This window comes from Theropithecus gelada, chromosome 3 (assembly GCF_003255815.1).
Source record: "Theropithecus gelada isolate Dixy chromosome 3, Tgel_1.0, whole genome shotgun sequence".
In the NCBI taxonomy this organism is placed as follows: Eukaryota; Metazoa; Chordata; class Mammalia; order Primates; family Cercopithecidae; genus Theropithecus; species Theropithecus gelada.
Genome location: NC_037670.1, coordinates 115,243,954 through 115,267,746, shown reverse-complemented (window position 1 = coordinate 115,267,746; position 23,793 = coordinate 115,243,954). Strand labels below are relative to the sequence as shown.

General features: G+C 37.4%; 1 protein-coding gene across 1 annotated transcript in view; it reads left to right on the top strand.

Moving 5' to 3' along the window:
* Positions 1–494: 494 nt before the first annotated feature.
* Positions 495–23,793, top strand: part of ZNF804B (zinc finger protein 804B) — a 588,638-nt gene continuing 565,339 nt past the window's right edge. Inside the window, exon 1 of the mRNA XM_025379454.1 lies at positions 495–1,212. Coding sequence (XP_025235239.1) covers positions 1,105–1,212 — 108 coding nt within the window. The 5' untranslated portion in view covers positions 495–1,104. The remainder of the gene's footprint in view (positions 1,213–23,793) is intronic.

Here is a 23,793-nt window from a genome sequence, read left to right as displayed (position 1 = left end):
AGTTTTCTGCCCAAAACTTTCCTCGTCCGTGCGTTCCCTACCATGGCACATCTAATCGTCTGCCCTATTTGTGGCTGCACAGCTCATTCTGCAGCCGGCTGGGGAGCTGTTGCTTCTGCCAACGCCGTCGTCAGCCAGAGCGCTGAAGAAATGCTGAAGGCCAGCAGGCAACGAAAGAGTAAAGAAAACGCTCTCCTCCTGCCCATCTCCTCCATCACCGCCTCCCCAGTCCTCCCAGGTGACTCCCAAACACAGCAGAAAGTTGGCTCAGAGATAGGGCAGAGGAACCGGGGAAGGGGGGGGGGGGGCTGGGCGGCTGAGGCCGGGAGGTGGTAGAGGCGGGTCCCGCAGCCCCGAGAGCCCCCCGCGGCCGCCACGGCAGCTGTCACCTCCTGGCCTCGCCCCACAGCACACCTGAGCCTCCTGGGCAACCCCGAGCCCACAGCTCCCAGCCGCAGCGCTAACTGCCCTCCTCAAGCACAGGTCGCCGCGTCCCCAACTCCCTGTCCTCACCCCGGCCCGCCCGTCGCCTCCTCCGCCCTCTCCCGACTGCAGCGGGGGCAGCGCTTTGGCGCTCCCAAGGACTCTCAGCCACTCTCCCAGCACGGGCAGCGGCGGCGGCGGCGGCCGCTGCTGGATCCCGGCACTGCAGCCCGCAGTCCAGGACACCCCCGGCCGGACGATGGGGACCCGCGCCTGAGCATCCCCGGGGCAGGCGCCAGGCGCGAAGGCAGGGGGCGGGAGGAAAGGGGCGGGGGAATTCCTGATTCCCTGGCGGACCCTGGAAGTTGTCCTTAAATAAATATATCGCTGGCCCGCGGTTGAGCAGCCACCTCGTCAGAGCAGCATGTGGACTGGCTCGCCGGGTCCCCTCCGTGCTCTGTGCTGTCGCCGCCACCGCCTGTGTCAGAGCTGCAGCTGTCGGCAGCAGGAGCCCCGCACGGGGCGCGGAGCAGGGACGCGCTGCCGCCGCCTCCCCCTGCGTCCTGCTGGCCACTTCTTCTCGGGAGGTGGCAGTCGCTGTTGCCGCTAAGAAACCCGCCCGCTTTCCACGGCTGGTCGCCTGGTGAGGAGTTGAGACTCTGCGCCTCCGCCCGGACCCACATGGCTTGTTACCTGGTCATCAGTTCGAGACATCTCAGCAATGGGCACTACCGGGGCATTAAAGGAGTCTTCAGGGGACCCCTCTGCAAGAACGGATCTCCCTCTCCGGTAATGTGCGCGCGCACACACGTACACACACAAACGTTCCAACTCAACACAAACGAAAAGATATTGAGAGATAGTATCCTGATTCAATGAGTAGGTGGTGGACATCTAAAACGTAAACTTATCCATAGGTATGGAAGTACATCGTGTCCATTTATACAATTTATTGACAGACTGTGACACAGAGAGGGGTGTGTATTTACATGTGTATTTTCAATCCAGTCAGTAGGATCTATAGTGCTACGGATGTAAATATTTACTGAATGCAGTTAACTGCAGGGCTCTGAAGGTAGCTCCTCTGTGCTATGTCAACTTACGCATCTGCTGATTTGGGCAGTGTAGAAAGTTTGACTGGCACGTTATAATGTGCTTTGTGAAGTCATCAGTTGAGATTAGTTTAATAATGCTACTGTTACTTTATGAGAAAAACTCAAAGATTTTGCCTCAAATCACTGGCAAAAGGAAAGGTATAGGTAGTGAAAACTTGATTATATCTAATGCTCAACTATGCACATTCTTTAAGTGGAAGTAAAAGAATTCTTTATGGAAATCTGAGTTGGATAGTTTATTGTATAATATACAAATATATTAACATGCAATTAGAGTGATTGCTTTTTAACTTAGTAATCTATTCAATTTAGTTACTATTCAGTTTATTCATATTCTTTTTATAAAATAATTTCATCCAGATTATATGAGTTAAATCCATTATTAATTCATTTCTTGGTACATACTATAATGTTTTAAGACTCCAAATGTGTTTTAAGAAAATGTGTGTGAATGTGTACGTGTGTGTGTATGTGTATATATATAAATTTTGGACTACTAGTGACTAAGTATGCAAACTTAAAGACCAACTTTTGAGGTTTAATATAAAAAACAGTATTTAAGTCTGTATATCAAGAGGGAAAATTGAAATTACCTAATTTTAATTTTTGTATGGTTGATATTTTCCATCATGGCTTAATGCTTCATTAGCATGAATTATTCAAAACTGCAACATATTATAAAAACCTTTGATTATTAATAAATACTATGTGTAATTTACATGAGAAATCTAAAATCAGAAAGTACAAGTGCCTAGAGATATCACTAGGATTCCTCATGACAAATTATTCCTTCACATGCTTTTATGTACTACAAAAAGTGGATTATTGCAACTATTCCCCCCAACAACTGTATACAGTACTGAGTCAGAACTGTTAGATGGAAAATACTGTTTATATGAGTACTTAACAATTAAACTCACAGGGTTAGCAGGCACTTGCAGAGTTCTAGTTGAATAAAGCCCACATTCAGTCCCTCTAAGTAGCAGGTCTGAATCTTTCCCATTTCTAAAGATTCTCAGAATTGGAGTTCCTGCAGTCTCAGCAAACCACTTTAATGTTTAACAACGCACAGTGCCAGGAGAATCTTTCTTACAGCAAACTTAAATCCTTTACATTCTTCTTTAGGTCCATTTTATCTAGAAAACCTACAGTGTTCCGCCTTTGTCACAGGTATTATTTTTCAACGCTTTGGTAATCTCTGTGCCTGTCTTTCTTGCCCTCCTTTTGGTTATGGAAAACTAAATTGGATAGTGCATTGTACTGTTTGTGCCTCAAGACTTCTCAGTATAAAGGGAGAATTGCTTCATAATCTTACACAGTTTAGTTCTTTTCAAGTTGGTTAGACTATGGTGTTCATCTTCCCAAATCTGTAGGGCTTGCAGAGGAATTTCTGTTACACAGTCAAAAAGTGTCCTTTCTCTCCCACTTGGTCAGTCATCTCCCAAGAGCCTGACTGATGCTATAGAGACTAGATGTGTGAATGTAGATGGGAGAAGACAGCCCACTGACCACACGGCTGTGCTGGTTGACCAGGGTTCATCAGGTACTCCCCACCCACAGGGCACTATTTTTATTCACTGCTGGGCTGGTTTTTACTAAAGTACAAATTAATTAACTTTGCTATCTAGGATCTACACTTTGACTCACTGGAAGGTTCTCTCCAATATTAATTTACACATTTGGATGTACTTAAATTACATATGCATCATCAAAAAATATCTAAATTAAATGATGTATGTACTTTCTCAACACTATTTGATTTACTTGGTCTTCTTTTACATTTTATTATGGAATTTGCATGGCTTTTTCAATATTTGAATAGTTTTTCATGTGAGCTGGGCACTGTGTGAAAATTTGTGTTTATTCATTCTCTGTCATTGGCAGGTTGTCGAGATGAGTCTTCCAACAAGTTGAGGTCCTCTTCCCATTATATAACACTTAACCTTTCTCCCTAAGTTGAAATGGGTCACTACCTTCTGGACTTTAGACCTTTACACATTTGAAAACTTTCCTAATCTAGACAAATGTATGTTTGCCTTCTTTATTAATTAGTTGCAAAGTATGAAACTGTAAACTGTGATTATAGATCTTTTTTTTTTTATTCAGCAATACACATTCCCCAGTTATTTTCAGGTTGACATAACTTTATTGATTTTTTTCCTTCAGTATAAATCTTAAACTCAGAGATCCATAAAATATATTCATCTATTTTTAAAAAACATAGCAACTCTCACATTATTTTTTTTTCAAATTTAGTGCCAGGAATGACCTAAAATTGACCTCTACATCAATGACTTTAATTATTTCCACTCACTGGAACTCAGTTTATTTAGTATAGAGATATTCTTAGTTGACTTAACTAACTTTCACTAAGCTTTCCAATACTTTAACTTTGGTCCTTGCCCTTTTAACCCAAGTGTCTCTCCTATTAATTTTGTTCCACATTTTTCTGTTTTATTAGAACTGTTTACATGTAGAACATGGTCTTAATATTCAATTAAAAAATCATTGGTTAAGACTACTTTCTACCTCTGCTACAGAAAGGAGAAAGCTACAATCCCTTTTTGACATAATAAGGATTTCTTTTTTTGTAGTTCTGATATAAATGTACCTGGATATTATGGATAAAACATTTCACTTGCCTATAGACATAATTCTTCAATTATATAGGTAAAGTAGTTGTGTACATTTATGTTCAAATCGCATGTCTGTAAAATCTGAATATATGATATTAAGCTGAAAGTAAAAAAGAATATATTTATTTCAAAGGATTTCATTTAGAAAACATGTTGAATCATTACATGGAATTGTTATAATAAATTCTTAATGAGTTATTTGAGAAATAAAGCATTTTACCCCCAAACAGTTTTCACAGATCAGTAAACTGAAAATCCCAGAGTGAAATTCAGCTTCTATCTTCAAAGCGAAAACATGGTAATGTATTTTATCTATTGCATCTCTCCTCTTTTTAGAGACTGTGTGTGAAAAAATAGCATACTGCTCTTTAAACCTAATTAAAATGCGAATAATTGAGTGGAGTTAGTTTATACTACTTTAAATCCAGGAATATATTAAAGAAAGTAAAAGAAAAGAAAAATGAGAGGATTTTATGGTGCTTAATGATAAAAGTCTCTATTTTTAGAAATTGTGCATTTTCTAAATTCTACCACAATTTATGATGCTTATCCCCTATTCTATCTAACCTCTAAAATAATATGACTGCATGATGACTTTAAAAATCATTATAAGATACACATACACACATTATAGATAGATAGATACACATTGCTATCTGTGCTCAAGTCAAATAAGTTATTTATATATTATACAGTCTTCTACCATCAAAGATATTAATGGTAAAACTTTGTTTTAATAATTGGGGGCACTTAGGGGACCCAGCAAGCCAGTCCACATGGTCTGCTCTGAAGAGGTGGCTGCTCAGTTTAATAATTAAATTTAATAACTTAATCAATAATTAAGCTATTCATGAAGAACACAGTCTATAGATGAATTCAGTGTTCATGAACTTCTAAGTTCTATCACCACATTTGAATTCAATAAAACAAATATCTTCTATGTAACAAGAAAAATATATTTGACTTGATTTTTAGTTATGTAATCTAAAATAGCATCTCAAGTTTATATTTGAATGTAGTGTGGTTAATAGTGAGACTATCATTTGGGATACCTATTGATTACATGTTAATAATAATGGTAGATATGTATTTTATCTGTGGTACATATTTAGCTTATTATTACTCTTTTGAGGTTTAGATAAGTTTACATTTCTTAAGAAGTGCTTATTCCTGGGAGCACCATAGAGACTAGAAGGATGTGGAATATAAATAAACAAGCATTTTAAATGGACCAAAAATCTACATAATTCCCTTGATAAGTTACAAATGTATATATCTATAAATGAAAGAAGTTCTAGAAGAGATGAACTACCTTGAAGGTGCGTCCATCCAGAGAACTTCTTAAATAAGGAAATGAATGCAGTTAAGCCCTTGTCCTTTTTTTTAAATGCCTATAATATCTGATTGTGTATATTTTCATTATGCTTAATAAATACACATTAAAGACATTCAAAATTGTTCTCAAAGTGATGTACTTTTCAAGTGCCAAATACAATTATGAAGACATGCCCTCCTGTAGAGAAGTCACCTGCATCCTCTTCTTGAGTTCATGAATACGTAATACTGCCTTTGATGTTGAAACTTTCAGATGTTTTCAATAAAGACGACTTCGTTACAATTCTTATAATACATGTTCTCTTTATATGTCAAGTATCATATAAAGCAACCTCCTTTCTTCTCATTGCCTTTACAATCATTTCTTCTTTCCCCTAACTGATTTCAAAAACTTTGTAGTTAGCACTTATGCTAGTTGGTACTTTCCAGAACCTAAATAAATTTGTGTTTATTTGACTTCAGAAAGTTTCCATAGTAAGAAGACTCAAATAGTTATTTGAGTGCTATAATTTGTGGCTTATATTAGATTATACTACATTTATTTCATAATTAAAATTTGAGGGCTTATATACCTTGATTAGTTTCTTTTAGATATATGATTAAAATAAACTCTATTTTAGTTTCTGCTCCATAATTTGGAACTAAAATAAAAATGAAACATGTTGGTATCATGGGTAGGCTAAATGTGCATGGCATTTAACATAGAACTTAACTATTTGTGGCTTAAAAGAAAACATTATGTTAGTTTTAACTGTGAAATTTTTCTGTATAACACATATGCACTAAAATACATATTTTTATGTGTTAGTAATAACAGAGCTTGAAATGCCAGTGGGTTTTAGGCTGTGTTGGAAGCAAAGAGCAAGAAGAATGATATATATTTCAAATAACTATCAAATGCCTTTCAGCGTGAAGTTGATTTTTTCAAAATACACATTTTCATAATTCTTTGGTATATATGAACATATTTTGTAGAAATAATCTGAATGAAAATTGAAATAAAAATGCTGCTTTGCTTGAAAATGCCTTTGGAATGTAACAAATGTAGTTTTTCATAAAAATTCAAGTAACTCTTATAAAATGACAGCTGAAAAAGCCTTTTGTAGATCGATTTTACAAATCAGGTTTACTTAGAGAATAAGATCTGAAGAGAGAAATTAAATATTTGATATGTTTTCAAGAAAAAGTATAGTTATAGTGATAATAGCGATATACCAATTCCCAAGTTATGTAGTCTCTTGATTTGGAAGTACTTTCTAAACTTGGAAGGAAATTCTGGAAAAATAAATTGCTTCCTACATTAGACAGCATTTTCAGTTGTAGCTAAGACACTAAACTTACTGAAGACAAAAAATACAAAATAATATATGGTGTTTAAATTGGAGAAGGATTTCTGTTCTTGTGATAGTTTGCTGAGAATGATGGTTTCCAGCTGCATCCATGTCCCTACAAACCACACAAACTCACCCTTTTTCATGGCTGCATAGTATTCCATGGTGTATATGTGCCACATTTTCTTAATCCAGTCTGTCACTGATAAAAGTATTAAAAAAAAAAAAAAAAAAACTGGAGAAGGACCTGTAATCCCAGCACTTTGGGAGGCAGAGGTGTGAGGATCCCTTGAAGCCAGAGTTTGAAGCCAGCTATTCTAGACCAGCTTGGGCAACAAGCAAGACCCCATTTCTAACAACAACAACAACAAAAATTAGCTGGGCGTGGCAGCTCATGCCTATGGTCGTAGCCACTTGGAAGGCTGAAGAAGGAGGATCGCTTGAGCCTAGGAGCTGAAGGCTGCAGTGAACCATAATGAGGTCACTTCACTCCAGCCCCTAGGCAACAAAGGGCAACCCTTGTCTCAAAAATAAATAAATAATACAGAAAAGGGGGTTTTGATTTGCTTTTTAAAATATTCGCTAAAGATATTAATTTTCCTGAGATAGCACTCAGATAACATGTATTTGACTAATCTCTTATTTCTTTCAAATTTGATATCTAAATTCTAAACTAATACTTCTGAAGAACTGATAATATATTTTTCTTTTCACAGAAAAGGATAACTATACTGTTGAGTCATTTTCTTTTCTTTTTGGCTGGGAGGAAGAGACAAATCTGTGACTTAGCAAAGGGATAGGGATTGATGTTGGCCTTAAAAGCAACATGATATACCCATCTCTGCTCATCTCCTGTTCCTAGTCCAGCTCTTATTTTATTCACAATGGCTCTCATTATGTTTACATTTATATTTTGCTGTTTTAATGTATAAAGCTTATTTCAGATGACTTAGATCTGTTGTGAAAACAAGTTGGGTTGTAAATCAATAATAAAATATTGAATATCCAAAGTAAGGATATTACTCAGGATTTTGCACTGGACAGCAATGAGAATGATTCATAGAGATTATTCAGTTTGTTCATTTCTAGCAAGTATAATTAGGACTGCCAGTTTTCTTTTTTTCTTTGACAATTGGCAATTTCCTTTTGGCAAATTTTATTTCACTTTTGTGTGGGTGTAAGAGGCAGAATATAGCTTATTTTGAAACGGATATTGCCAGTTTTTTCTCTTCTTAAAAAATCTTCTTCCTCTCTATTCTTCTGCCATCAATCCTTATTCATTTCATTCACATAATTATCAAGTTTTTCAATATCTTTTTTTGGTTCACACATAAATGTTGGCCTATACTTCTAACTCCAGAGATACTAGCCCTCGCAAATGGTAAGAACTACACTATTCTGAACGCTCTTTCACCCAACCTTACAAGTTTCTCCCCTGTTCACCATGCACACATAACTTTCATCTCTAGTTCAGAATTTACAGCTTTCCCCATATCTCCATTCAGAACCCACCTACCAGTGTTCTTCCCCTGCCCTTCTTCCCACAGCTATTACTCAGCACTTCACTTGTCCTGTGTACTCCTCAGAACCAGACAAATACAGTCAGCTTCTCCTCTTTCCACTCACATATGTCCCTTCCAGTTCTTTATTTTGCTGTGAATAATTATACTCTCTAACGTCTTCCTTGGCAAGCAAAGGCTATATGCATTTTCTTTTTGTGAATGAAATAAATGCCATATTCTAAACAAAAATGGCCATGGGGCCTCTTTTTTAAATGACAGAGAGGATAGAGGCATGCCTTAAATTAGACTTGTCCTATTCATTTGCTTCATCTGATATGAAACGAAGAGGCATGGAGGTGGCCATATTAGTTGCATTCACATTATTTAAAAACTTGAATAATATTTTAAGTGTAGGTGCATGATTCAGCCTGCACCTACATTTTCAGCTTTCACTGTTTATTATTCCACATGATTCTACTATTGTCTGCTTATACTGAAGAGTTCTTGACTATGACATGTTTGCAGACCTTTCTGCCATTGCACAGGCTGTTCCCTCTGCCCCCCAATTTTTTTTTATCCTTCATTTGTGGGGCCATATCTTGTATATTCTTATAGTCTTAACTAAGGAGTTTAGTCCTGAGTTTCCTTTCACAGGTCAAGTGCATCTCTTATAGCCTGCCATTACCTCCATCAATTTCCATCACCTTCATTGAAATCCTTGGGGTAAGTCTGCTGTCATCCTTATGTCTGCAAAGCTTCTACTTTATTTTACTCAATAAATATCTGTTTGAATGAACGGATGTGTGAATAAAAATGAATGATGAACAATGTATTATTAGATCCTTCATCATTCAGGACATTGCCACTGATATATTTGACAACAGTGTAGCTGGTATGAGGAATATTGGAAATTTCCATTTAGTCATTGACTTTAATGTTTATCTTATGATTTAAAAGCCACTTAAACTTAATGAATTGCTGTGACTACCTCTTATGCAATGTCATCGCAAGAAGCCTCCAGAAAATTGGGGCTAGCTCTACAGTTTAGCTACATATTTATTTGGAAATTAGTGAAATTTAAGGAAATCTTAAGTATATATTTAGGGATTAAGAACATTAACTTACAAATATTGGGCCGGGTGCAGTGGCTCACGCCTTTAATCCTAGCACTTTGGTAGGCCCAGGTGGGTGAATTGCCTGAGCTCAGGAGTTTGAGATCAACCTGGGCAAGATGGTGAAACCCATCTCTACTAAAAATACAAAAAGTTAGCTGGGCATAGTGGCATGAGCCTGTAATTCCAGCAACTCAGGAGGCTGAGGCCGGAGAATCGCTTGAACCTGGGAGGCAGAGGTTGCAGTGAGCCGAGATCGCGCCACTGCACTCCAGCCTGGACGACAGAGTGAGACTCTGTCTCAGAAAACAAACAAACAAAACTTACAAATACTGTCTTTTATGTGTTCAGTTTCTATGATAAATTATACCTAAATGTATTTCACTCTTTGATTATTACTTTTGGCCACTGATAGGGGGACAATATCACATGAGGATCAAAAGTGAAGGCCCTAGAGTTAAACTGCCTATTTTCAAATTCTAGTTTTAACATTGACTAGTAATTTTATAACTTCTCTTAACTTCAGTTTTAACTTCTTCACAGTGGGGAACAATGGTTCCTAGTATGGTGTTTTGAGCCTAGTGCTTGACATTCATTGAGTGTTCGGTAAACATTAACAATGATTATTACTCAGATTGTGTGTGTTGATATGTGTGCATGCATATATACACCTGATGTTGTAGTGGGGGAAAACTTCCAACAAGTTTTATCAAACTCCAATTGGGATAATTTTCCTTGTCTTAGTTAATGTAATGATTTCAATAGAAAATAAATACATTTCAATGGAAATTTAATTAGTATAAATATGTTCCCTTTTGTCCTGGTGGTAGGTCCACAAAGAAGATTTTTCCATAGAGATTTTTTCCCCCAGTTAGAAATTTTTAGAATGCAAACTGTTCTACTGATGGATTAAGTGGTCACTGTTTTCATCGCAATGTTTATCACTTTAAGATCTAGCAAGATCATTTGATCAATTGCTTTAAGTATAATTTAGTGTCTCCTATTAATTCAATTTGCAGAGTGCTTTATTCTATGTAGCATTTCAGAACATCTTTTGCTGAAGGCCACAAGAAACTGAAGACTGGTATATATAAATTGATGTAATTCGTACATGAGCTAGTTAAGCCATATTTTTTTCATTGGTGGCATATTTAATAGCTTCTGAGAAATGAATTACAAGTTAGGAACTTGATCATTTCTTTCCTATTTAGGAATAAGAGGTACATGAGAAGAAGGAAAAATAGTGTCTTTTAATCTTTTTCTTTTTTTTGAAAGAGAGACAATAATTCCTTGACCAACGACCACTGTAGCCTTTGAGATAGCAACATCCTGGAAAAGCCACAGGGTGATTGTTGCATAATTGTTAAGAATCTCCAATTGCCTGAATTTATCAGTCGCATACTTTTCAGCAGGGTTTTGTTAGCACTTGTCCCTTCTCGGACCAGTTAGGATGGGACCACAGTCTGTAAGAGAAGCTTGGTCTTCTTCTAAACAATAAATTTTATCTAAAATATTTAGTCAACTAGGGTGGACATAGAGAAAGATAGTGATACTCTTAGGAGTGAAGAGAAACTGTTTTTTTGGTATGGTCAGTTTCTTAATCCAAATAAACTTTTTATCAGTTATTAATAGATAGGTAATTTATTTGCCTTGTTTATAGAGTATAAACATTGGAAAGACCCTTAGCAATCTAGGTTCGCTTACCGATCTATATTTTAAATATATCACTATGATAGGCAGATTAATGATATCCCCAAATATGTTTATATTAGAATCCCCAACACTTACAAATCCAATATCTTACATGACAAAAGTGACTTTCCAGTTACGATTGAATTAAAGAGGATGAGATGATTATCCTGGACCACACGGTGGGGTCCAGCATAATCACAAGGGGCGTAAGAGGCAGGCATGAATGTCAGAGAGACAGCTTTGAGGATGCTATGCTTCTGGGTGTGAAGTTAGAGGAAGAAGCCACAAGCCAGGGAGTGCAAGTGACTTCTTGAATCTGGAAAGGGCGAGTAGATGGATTCTCCCATAGGGGCTCAAGAAAAATCACAGCCTTACTAACACGTTGATTTGTGTCCAGTGGAGCTTCTGACATAGAGGACTATAAGATGATAAATTGATGTTGCATTAAGCCAGTAAGTCTGTTAATTCAACCACACTCAACCTTAACATGGGTGAATATTTCCAATGGTGTGGGAGCCCCCTGCTTATCAAGGTGATTTCTTCTCCTGTGAGATGAATGAATTCATGCCAGTCTCCTATCTCTGCCCAAATGTCCCTTCCTCTTTCTTTCTTTTACTCACTGGACTTCAGTGTGCCTTTTTGAAGCAAGAGTGTAGGGAAACAAGAAAAGCTCTCTGTTCAACATAATATCCCTTTAAATATTCAGAGACAGCTGGTAAATTTCATTGTTAAGACATAAAAAGGACTGAAACATTTGTGAGAACAAAGAACATCCTATGCAATGTATATCACTTGCATTATTTCCTTATAAATTGAAATTTATGCAACTCAAAATGCTTTACTACACATTTTAATGTAGTGCAGGTTTGAAATATACTGATGATTCTTGTATTCTTGATAAGGTGGTAAACTCAGTACAACACTATCATATATTAAGAAAAAACACTGTTCACATTTTTAAATATTGCCTACTTTACCCAGATGTTTCCCTTTCATGCCATCTACATCCTGTATCCAGAGAGTAAACAGAAAAATTGAATCATTTTAAAGGGATATTTTAAGGCTTTCTCTTTTGGTTTTTTACTCTTCCGCTTACAGATTTGTGAATTCCTAGGGGGAAAAAAAGCATTAGTTTTAAATAAAATGTGATGTATGAATTGAAGTAATAGCTATAATTTCATAAAACAAAAAATTCTCTTCTGGACATAGTGGCATATAAATGGAAAGTTATTTTTAACTTTTGTATTCAAGAATAAAATAATATATAAATTATCACTAATCATATGTGTATAGCTTTTTGATGCCACGAATGTAGACAGAGAACAGTACAGGCCCTGGAAGCTTTATTTTAAAAATTAATATTAAAAGGAATTTTAGTAAATAACACACATATTTGCAGCTCAACTGACAGCAAACTATTGAAATAAAGCCCTCATTTCTTGGTGTGGATAGGTAACTGGACAATGTCTCTGTTGCTTCACTTTTCTGTTTCACTTTGGCCAAAGCAAACTTACTAACCATTTGAAACAAATAAATAACAGAATACTGATTAGGCAAAAATGAATGGATTTATGCTAATAAAACACATATATTATATGAAGGGTGACATCTGTGAAGTATTTCATTATCTTTTCCTTAATATCACATGTCGATATTCAAAGATCTGATCATCATGTAGATTTAGAACTGTTTTGCAAGTGGTTAGGAATGGCCCTTTGTTGAGTTGTCATTATTTGAGAGGACATGTGATTTATGTATGTAATGGCAAGACAGCAATAAATGATTAAAGGAAAGAAACCTGTAGCTTGGACTTCTCACAAAAATGAAATTTATGTGCAAATAATATGTAAACTTTATTACAAAAGTTGTTATACTTCCACAAGCATGCATGAAGATAAAATACAAATTTTTGTCACTATGGAAACGGGGTTATTGCCAAGAAGATTGTAGATAAAGCCCAAACAATGCTGACTTAAATGAATTTAAATACATTTAAAGAATTGATCATGTATTTTAAACCACATTTAATGTCCTTTTTTCAATATTCATGTGCTACATACTACACATTTAGGAAGTGTGTATAATATCCCTGGAAGAATCCTTGGTGACCACCACTGATGATTTGCTTTCCTATCATCATTGAAAGAAGATTCGTGAAATTGTGTTTTAAAGGAAAAGTACTAAAAAACAATACATCTTCTTTATTTGTTTCTTCCAATAGCAGGTCACTTTACCATGGATTTGTTGTTTTCGTTTCTGTATATCACTCTGTTTAAATCTCTTATGATCATCAGGATGCATTCCACCCCTGGAGTGATAAAGCAAACCAGTCTTCCACAGGGAATACAGAAGGTGAGAAAGCACAGTTAAAGAGAAATGATAATTGGCCTAAAATATTCATAAAGAGTGGCCTTGCTTGGATTTATATAGTATATAAGCATTCCTAAGTCTGAAGGTCTTAGAAGTAAACCAAATACGTAGTAACTGGAATACAACATGTGATCTCATTGTATGGCAACTTTGGGTACATGAAGTTCTAAATTCTTCATTAAGTCACAAATATTAAGTTAGCCCTATGATTTAATTTCTGATCTTGATGAGTGCTGTGTTTGATGAGGCAAGGAAGGAACTGCAAACTCAAAATTTCTTACTCCCCTTTTTGGAAACAACTCACTAATACTTGACCAGTATATTTCAGGTAGTGGTTGTTTTATTTTAAAAGCTATGATATCCTTTGTTCAAAGGAAATTCTAGGAGCCAGGCAAAATAGACATAAGCAGAACTACTTTATTTAAAGGTGGGAGAAAGGTCTTGAATGGTGAAAGTTTCTTCCTTTTCCTCTGTATCTGGGCAGGAAAGGTGCTTTTGGCATAAGCCCCGAACACTTTGATTTGAATAACACTTAGATGGACCATGAAACGGAAGCAGCTGCTGTTTCTAAAACATGTTTAAAATTCATACATCTTACCTGGAGTAATTAAATTAGCTATCTGATACACTGACAATTAATTCCATCTCTAAACGTTGATTATGTATTAGTTTCATTCTGTTTGCAGTGTTTATGAAAAATGTTAAAGTGACTTTGGGAGCTCAGCCCTCAGGAACTCCTGAGTGGGTACATTCAAGAAAGCACAAGAAATTTTCCCCTGAGCTAAGTGCTCAAGGAGGAGGGGAGGACCACTTTAAAGAGTAAAGCAGGAATTAGCAGTATGTATGTCAGAAACCTGGATATAGAAGGGTCATCTGGAATAAGTCAAAGAGTTCTAGATTTAAAAACAAAAATATTTAAACTGGGGAGTCAAAGTCATTCATTCATTCATTCATTCATTCATTATGTCAGTAAATCAATCATATATTCAACAAGTATTTTTTAAGAGTATGTTGTCTGTCAGACACTTGCTGGCCATGTAGCAAAACTGAATGATAAATCACATTGTGGGAAGAGAAGATATGTTTCCCATAAACCAAATAATCCTGGGAAATAACACCACTTTGATAAATGACTGTTATTAGGTCGTTCTTGTATTGCTATGAAGAAATACCTGAGACTGGGTTATGTATAAAGAAAACAGATTTAATTGGCTCATGGTTCTGCAGGCTTTACAGGTAGCATGGTGCTGGCATCTGCTTGGCTTCTGGGGAGGTTTTAGGAAGCTTACAATCATGGTGGAAGGTAAAGTGGGAGCCCGCATGTCACATGGCCAGAGCAGGAGCAAGAGAAGGGGGTGAGGAAGATGCCACTCTCTTTTAAATGACCAGATCACCTGAGAACTCATATCATGAAGAAAGCACAAAGCCATGATGCATCCGCCCCTGTGATCCGATCACCTCTCACCGGGCCCCACTTTCAACATTACAAATTACAATCAACATGAGATTTGGGTGGGGACAAATATCCAAACTGTATGAGTGACCAAACTCCTTTGGGTAAAACAGAAAAAAGAAAAAGTGAGGTAAGGGGCATCTGAAATGGATGGACTGAGATAGTTACCTCTGTTGTCATGGGTCAGTTGACTCATGCGCAAAACACTTAGGTCAGAGTTTAAAATTAATTTAGAGCTATACAATTCTAAATTTTTATCTAGAGACTTTTCAATTTTGCTCTTTTGTTTTTAAGGTTTTTTTTTTTTCTAATTTTGAAACTTCAGCTACCTCCAAGTGACCAACGGGATTACAGCAGTTGAAGGGCTCCTGTTAATCCTCTTAGTTTGGTTATGGGGTGCAGCCTATGGGCCAGTACCAAAAGTGTGAGCAGCAAGGGGCTGAGGGAATGTTCTAGATGGAAGACTGAGAGGAAAGAAAGCATTAGAGCACTAGATTGGACCTGGTTTAGTGTGAGGGCCTGAGTAACTCTTTTTCCTTGGGTATCTGTGTGTAAGAGAGGCACAGTTGGCCCCTGTCCATAGTGAAGGTTCTGTTTCTACTCCATGGAAAATTCTCTGTTCCTGGTGGTCGATGGCAGACATTTCAATTTAGATGCTGCTAAATGCAAATATACATTGGAGATATCTATTCATCCTACTAAGTATTTATTCTTCAATGTGAATAAGGGATCTGGAAACAATTCTCTTAACCTAATACCTCAGGTGTTGGGTCTCTGAAAGAAAAAGCAGGAGATCACTGAAGAGAATAATAATGAGAGCTGAAGATGAGTGTTGCTGTAAGGTTCTGCTTTGATGGGATAGGTTTAGGGCCCTCTAAATTGTGGAGACCACAAAAAGGAAGCTCCTAATAGAGAAATGAGGACTTAAAGGAAAGCGCACTGGGTGGAAGAGCTCTGTGTTGCTCTGTGTGGAAGACCCTGTCACCAAGGTTCCAAGTGAAAATCTCTCAGGGGGATTATGGCTATGCCTTGAAGCTGGTGGAATTCAGATAGTAAGTTTTCGCAAACATTTTGGGGTCCTTACTGTGTACTGGGTACTGTTACAGGTACTGGTGATAGTGAAGACAACACAACAGACATGCTGTCTGTGTTAGTGGAGACTAAGGAAGATAGGCAACAAACAGATTTTTATTTCCTAATACCTTATATAAAAATGTATAAGAATTTAAAATTCTTGTGAAGATAAGTAACTGATGCTAAAGAGGGATTATAACAGGGTGACCCTACCTAGTCCTAGAGTTGGGTAAGACTTCCCAGAGCAAATGATGCCTAATCTGAGACATGAAGAATGAGGAGGAGCTATCTGGGCCTAGACTTCTGAGTCAGACCCAAGGAATGGCTCTTTGGAGGTTGGCTCAGAGGCAGAGGGGCAACAAGAAAGCAAAGGCTGATAGGTGAGGACCAACCATGCAGGACCCTGTAGGCCATGTAACAAGGAAATAAGAAAATCACCTCAAGTAGATAGACATATGGCCTTTAATCCAACTACAGAACTAAACACGACCATTCCATAGTCCCGACAGAAGCTTTTCTACTTACTTCTTCTCAGTTGTGCCAAATGAGATAGGTAACCATGACTTTTGTTGTTGTTGTTGTTATTGTTTCAAATGAAAATCAGAAATAATTTACAAACAAGAAAATAGGATTTCCAAAGTTGAATCATCATTAATTTAGTTACATGCGCAGTAAATTCAGGATCCGTTCCTGTGTATAGCTCTATAAAGTTAATTTTCAGTTCTTCTCTCCTTATAAGAGTCAACAGACGAGGCGACTCTCCTCATTCCTGAAAAGCATGTATGGCCACTAAAAGATGAGTCCTTTCCAGTGTTGCTTGGTAACAAAGGTTGTGTCTTTCTATATTTATTTAAAATTTGAAAATAAAAATTGTGATATATGTAGGGCTTTGTGGTTTAGTTTATGTATGTAAGTTGCCTTCATTCATGCATTTCTGCATGTTGTCCCTCCAATTTTAAGGTGGGAACACGGAAATTTTCCCTTTTCATACTAAGTACAGAGAAGTGCTTATCTGTATTGATTTTAGAGTTGGACTGAGCTGGTCTGACCTTCCATTCTAGCTCTGACCAGCTGTGTGACTACTTTACCATTATGAGGCTCAGGTTGTTCACTTGTGGTGTTACTTGTCTTATAGGGCCTTTGCAGGCAGTGAATGAGCTAATTAATGTTAAAGGCTTAACACAGGGCCTTGCACGTAGTAAGTATACAATGAAAGGAGCTGATGATTACTTTGATCACAGTTGGCTTGTTCTGTCAAAAGCAGGTTTCCATGACCCCTTAAAATGTTCTCAGTAGTGACGGGGAACTTAACATTTTTGTGTCAAATTGTTGACATTGTTGCTCTTCTGGATGGCCCTATCAGATTGCATTATACTGTAGTTGGTTTTTCTTGGGAAAAGAAGTTCAGGCATGAGGGCCAGTTAGCATTATGTTGAGCACAACTGTTGCAAATAGCAGCCCAGTGTTTTCACAACTCTCATAATACAAAAATGTCCAGTGTGCCCTACTTTCCTGGTACTGCTTTAATTCAAGATAATGATACATTTGCAGTGGCTTTTCTATTTCTTGTGGGTTTTTTTTTTTTTTTTGTCAGAGCAAATTGAGTAAAATAGACCAGTTGTTTTCATGAACTTGCTGCCATGTGGAAGGATTTTTTTTTTTTTTTTTTTTTTACCACTTTTCTATAAGGCTAGATATTTAATCTAAAACTACTGTCTCTGTGCTGGTAAGCATCCAACCTCATTATGGTTTAAATGTTTTACATCTTTGGAAATTCTGATGAATCCCAATTGGTACTCATAAACCCCCACCCCCACCCTGTTCACTTCCTAAGTTAAAATAAGGAAATATTACTGCAAAAACATGTGTATCAGTATCTAGTCAGGATGTCAGAAATAAGTCTTAGCTTTTCAAACAGAGGGAATCCAATACCAAGGAATTGTTTACTGATGTGTTAAAAAGCCTGAGAGAGAGAAAGGATTTAGTTGTTATTACCCAGGATTAGTAACTGCAGGAAGTCACTATTGCACCTAGAGCTGGAAGGGAAAAGGGGAAAGTGGTGTAAGCAGTATTATGTGGACCTTACAAGCATGTACCCTGGGCATGCTGCAGCTGCTACTGAAACCACCTGACCTCTGCTTTGCAGGCATCCATGAGCTCACAGTCCTGCTGGTGCTACTGGACTTACTGACAAGGTGAGCGACTGGTGCCTACAACCACTGGCTCCTGCCATAATGATGCTGATATTATAGAGAGGCAACCACTGGCCTGGTGCTGCTTCTGCCACCACCAAAACTCATGAGCGCTAAGATGCTAAGGCAGTTGGACACAGAAGCAGAAGAAAATTAATCATGGTTTCTTTCCTTCTCCTAACTTCCACTCTCCCACCAGTCCTTTCCTTTGTAAGACCCAACCAGAAACCAGCTGGCAAGGGGATCTGGGATAGGTACTTTACTGGCTTCAAGCCAGCAGTTTATAGGCCTGCAGTCCCAGAGTAAAGTAGAAAGAGTGAGAATAGAGTTGAATGCTATCAGACAAATACCCAGCACTGTATTTAGACCATTTAATATAAGATTGCAGAAACTGGCCGGGGGCGGTGGCTCACGCCTGTAATCTCAGCACTTTGGGAGGCCAAGGTGGGTGGATCACTTAAGGTCAGGAGTTCGAGATCAGCCTGGCCTGGCCAACATGATGAAACCCCATCTCTATTAAATTATAAAAATTAGCCAGGTGTGGTGGCATGTGCTTGTAATCCCAGCTACTCTGGAGGCTGAGGGACGAGAATAGCTTGAGACCTGTGAGCAGAGGTTGCAGTGAGCCGAGATCGCGCCACTGCACTCCAGCATCTGCGACAGAGTGAGACTCCATCTAAAAAAAAAAAAAAAAGATTGCAGAAACTGAGAGGAAGTGGCATTAACTAATGAAGGAAATTATTTTCTGAATATATATGTATATATATATCTGTTATAAAGAAATCTGAAGAATGGGTACAAATATTTATGTTCAACTCACACCTCATGTATTAGTTTCCTACTGCTACTGTAATGAACTATCACAAATTTAGTGAAAACAATTACATAAATTTATTATTTTGCTATTCTGTGGGTCAGTGTCACTAGGCTAAAATCAAATTATACGTACAGCTGCCCTGCTTTCTAGAGGTATTGTCTCAAAAGAGAATCCATTTTACTGTTTTTTTCCAGCTTCTAGATAGAAGTTCCCCACATTCTTAGGCTCATTGCAACTTATCTCCATTTTCAAGCTAGCAACTTCCTCTCATGCTGCCATCTTTATGATTCTCTGCAGTGGGAAAAACTCTTTGCTTGAAAGAACTCATGATTAGATTGGGTCCACTGGAATAAACCAGGATACTCTTCCCATTTTAAGGTCTTTAGTTTTAATAACATCTATAATGTCCCTTTTGACATGTAAGACAGCACTCACAGGTCCTGATCATGGACATCTATGAAGAGCATTATTCTGCTTACTATATCTCAGAATTTTAGACTCATATACATCTGTAGTTATTCACTGGCTATCGTTTTCCTTAGAAATCTCAAACACATAATCTTTAAAACAAAATTACTCTTCCAGCAAACATGCTTCCCCCTTGGTTGGGGACACTGTCTTCATCTAGCAGCCAAGGCTTGAAGCTTGAGAATATTTTTCTGTAGTCGCTCATTAGATTGGGAAAACTGCTAACTTTCATTCCTAAATATATCTCCAATCTACCCCTGCCCTGCACTTCTCTTACCACTCCTATATCCTGCCAAGGAATGCAGACATTACCCCGAAAGTACTTCTTGATTAATAGTTCCTCACATTGTGCTGGCTGGTGGAGCAGCTGATGTGCATAAGGTACCCATGTTGTCTGCTCCAATGGAATGTGCAGTCTAGCATGGAAAGTGCACATTAAACAAATAAATATGGGGTAAATGTCCATTTCTGATCTTTCTGCTCATGGCTCCCCGGTTCCATTTTCAAAAATCGGGGTTTTAAAATTTCTGAATATTCTAGAGAGAGGACAACTTGTGTTATTTAAAAGTAATCAAAGTAAGTACTTTTTGTGTATGTGTGTCACTTTTCCCTGATTCTGAGATATAAAGATGGCAAAAAAGACTACTAAATGACATGTCAAGTATGGCAGTTTAATTTTAATAAAATCAAGCTAGAATGGCTTTAGGGCTCATCTCCATCAATTGTGGTTTAAACGGGGTTAAGTTGAAGATTTTAGGCCCTCACACTAGACTTAATGAATCCGAATGTCCGGAATGAGGCCTGGGCTATGCATTTTAAACAAGTATTCCATGGATTTTTTGTGCCCATTAACATTATGAAATTATTGAACCAATATCAACTCATGAATAATCCCGGGATTTATAACATTGAGGCCAGAGGATGAGGAAGGTTTTATGGCTGGCTCACTGTCTGTTCTCTCCTTTTTCCATTAGTAACTCCTGTGAATATTCTCTGTGAAGCTTCCCTGGTGACTAAATATCTCCCCAGTGCCCAGTTCACAATCAGAGTAACATGCAGGAAGCACTCACTATATGCCAGACATACGGTGCTAAAGTCAGCCTTTCGCATGTTGTCATATTTAATCCTTAACACAACCTTAAGCTGGAGACACTGTTATCTTTCATTTTGTAGATAAGATGAAACACTCGAACTTTAACTTTACATTTTACGACATTACATGGCAGAGTGCTGGGGCTTCATTCCAGGGCTTTCAAATTACAAAGCTCAAATGTGAAACTACTTCTCTGAAAATTGACTATTATTCCCTCTCTGTGCCACCATGAAAATTTTCACATTCTTTTATTACAGAATAATGGCATTTAGATTGTTGGTTCACATATCTGTTCTCCTTTCTTTGATTACCCCAGCAACAGGATCAGTGTCTCCTTTATCCAAGTATTTGATAGCCCTAAGGTGCTGCAGGGTCTATGGGTTTAGAAGATACTCAGTAAACTGTCCAACTGGTCATTCATTCATTCAATCTCGATTGATTAGAGTGGGTTAAGATGTAAATATTAAGTAAAAGTAAAATTTGGGTATATACATAATCAACAAAATTAAAAGATAAACGTTATATGAAAACGTGTGCAACGTCATTGATCATCAGAGAAATGCAAATCAAAACTACAATGAGATGTCCTCTCACCCCAGCTAAAATGACTTATATCCAAAAGACAGGGAATACAAAATGCTGGTGAGGATGTGGAGAAAAGGGATCCCTTGTACGCTGTTGGTGGGAATGTAAATTAGTACATTCACTAAAAAGAACAGTTTGGAGGTTCCTCAAAAAACTAAAAATTAGAGACATATTCATATCTTCAGCAGTTAATATGTATGCGTAATTAACTGATGTTCAGACCCTATTTTTTAGTAAGAAATTAATGGTAAAGACTTCTCTCTTTTTTTTTTTTTTTTTTTTGAGAGAGGATCTCACTCTGTCACTCAGGAGGGAGTGCAGTGGCACGATCATGGCTCATTGCAGCCTTGACTTCCCAGGACTCAGGTGATCCTTCCACCTGAGCCTCCGAGTAGCTGGGACTACAGGTGCACCACTATGCCTGGCTAATTTTTTGATTTTTTTGTAGACAAAGGGTTTCACCATATTGCCCAGACTGGTCTCAGACACCTGGGCTCAAGCGATCCGCCCACTTCGGCCTCCCAAAATGCTAGGATTACAGGCGTAAACCACTGTATGTGGCCTAATGGTAAAGACTCTAATTGGCAATTACAAAAAACTATAAAGACACTTTCTGAGAACCCAAAGACATCAAAAGTGTGTAACATTTCAAAAGTGAAGCAAATACTTTTCAACACTTTTATCTCACATAAACTGCAAATAATGATATAATTTGAAAGCTCTTAGTTATCTTTCTTCATAGGAAGAAATAAAAATGAGTATTTTGATTCCCTTATCATTATGCACTTTTACTTATTTTATAATATACTAATTCTGTTCATAGGTATGAATATTAAAAACTAATTTATACATCAGGCAATAAGGCACAGTAGTATTATCATCTCATTCTTCTGGGCACATATAGTTAAGCAACCAATTTCTTGTTAGAAACATATAATGGAAACAAAACCCTGTAAAACCGACACAAGTCTATTTTCATCTTAGAATTTGAGTTCTTTAAAATAACAATAAAAAATCCTTCATATGTATATTAAGCCATTTAATTGAAATAGTGGGGTAATTTTCTGATATTCACATTATTATTGAAGAATATAAGTAGGGTTTCCATAATGCATACTAATAGAAGTTAATTAAATGATCAGGGTCTGGTTATCTGAATTGGCGTTCAAGCGTTTATTGAAGTGTAGCTCATATTCTTCCCGAGGATATTAAGAGCAGCAGTAGAAGCCTGCTTAAGGACTTACCCTGGGCTTTGTCTTGCTAAGACATATTCTAGAGTATCTTCAGCCTACTGACTCCTTGTTGCAGAGACATTATATATCAGCAGCTTAACTAATTGGACTAACATTCTTGAGGTCACCCAGGGATACTGGTCAGAATTCAAACCATTTTATGTCCTTGTCACAAAGCTGATCATCATAACTGCATTATGGAACGTGTCAGCCAACAGACTATGTGCCAAACACAACTTAATTCAACAAACATTTATGGAGTTGCTGATTATTTTCTTATATCATTTATTGTATTTAATATTTGTGTGCTCATTCAGTTTGCAAAATGCTGAAACCCAGAGGCTAAACAAACTACTCAAAGTCACAGTGGGTGGAAAATCTGAGATTTGAACACAGATCCTCAAATGTGAAACCTGGGATTCTTTCTGCTATGTGTGAGTAGGTTGCTTTGAAAAAATCCTCAGGTTACTCTTATTGACTTTAAGAGACAAATAACCCCACAACACTTCACCTGACTAAAGCAAAAAAGAATTAATTGATTGAGAAGACTCAGGGGTAGAAAACGTCTCCAGGCCCTGGCCAAGATGGGAAAGGAAATTGGGAGCTGAGGTGACTCATTGTTTACAGTCTATTTCCAAATATCTCATCTCTGCTCTTATGTTAGCTTCATAATTTGCTGCCTTACAAATGGGCTTTCTACACCCGTTTGTAAGTAGTAACTATTCCAGCTTGTATGTGTGTGTGTGTGTGTGTGTGTGTGGTGTAATAGGGCAAGAAAGGGGAGAAAGAGAGATTGGGTTGGGGAGGAGAGGGTGACAGGATCACACATCTGTATCTCACTCAGGGAGCTATGGAAAGAGACGCTCTGAGAAAAATTCATGGGCAGCTCTATCAGAAGGAGATCAGAGGAGGGGCATTAATATTAATAGATATAATCTGCATTATTTACGCAAAGCCTTTCTTGTATGGCACTGTTAAACACTGATAGTTAAATCCCTGGTTCTTCCACTTGATTAGGAGCCATTTTATGAATTTTAATTGGTTTCTTTAGTTCAATATAGTTATATATACACATATATGTACATATATGCACATGTATTTATATACACTAATATCTCCATCTCTCCATATTTCAAATATGCAAATGTATGTAATTTTGTTTACACAGGCATTTTATTTCCATTAATCAACTAGGAGTCTTCTTCATCAAAGAGATATTTTGATGCTTCTAGAAACACATAGTGGGCAAACATTGCCTTATTGTCATTTGTAAAGTAATTACTTATGTTTATGCAACCATCACTTGGTTAGTATTAGCAGGAAGAACAAGGTCATGTGAGAAAAAAGAAACAGTGCTTCTGTG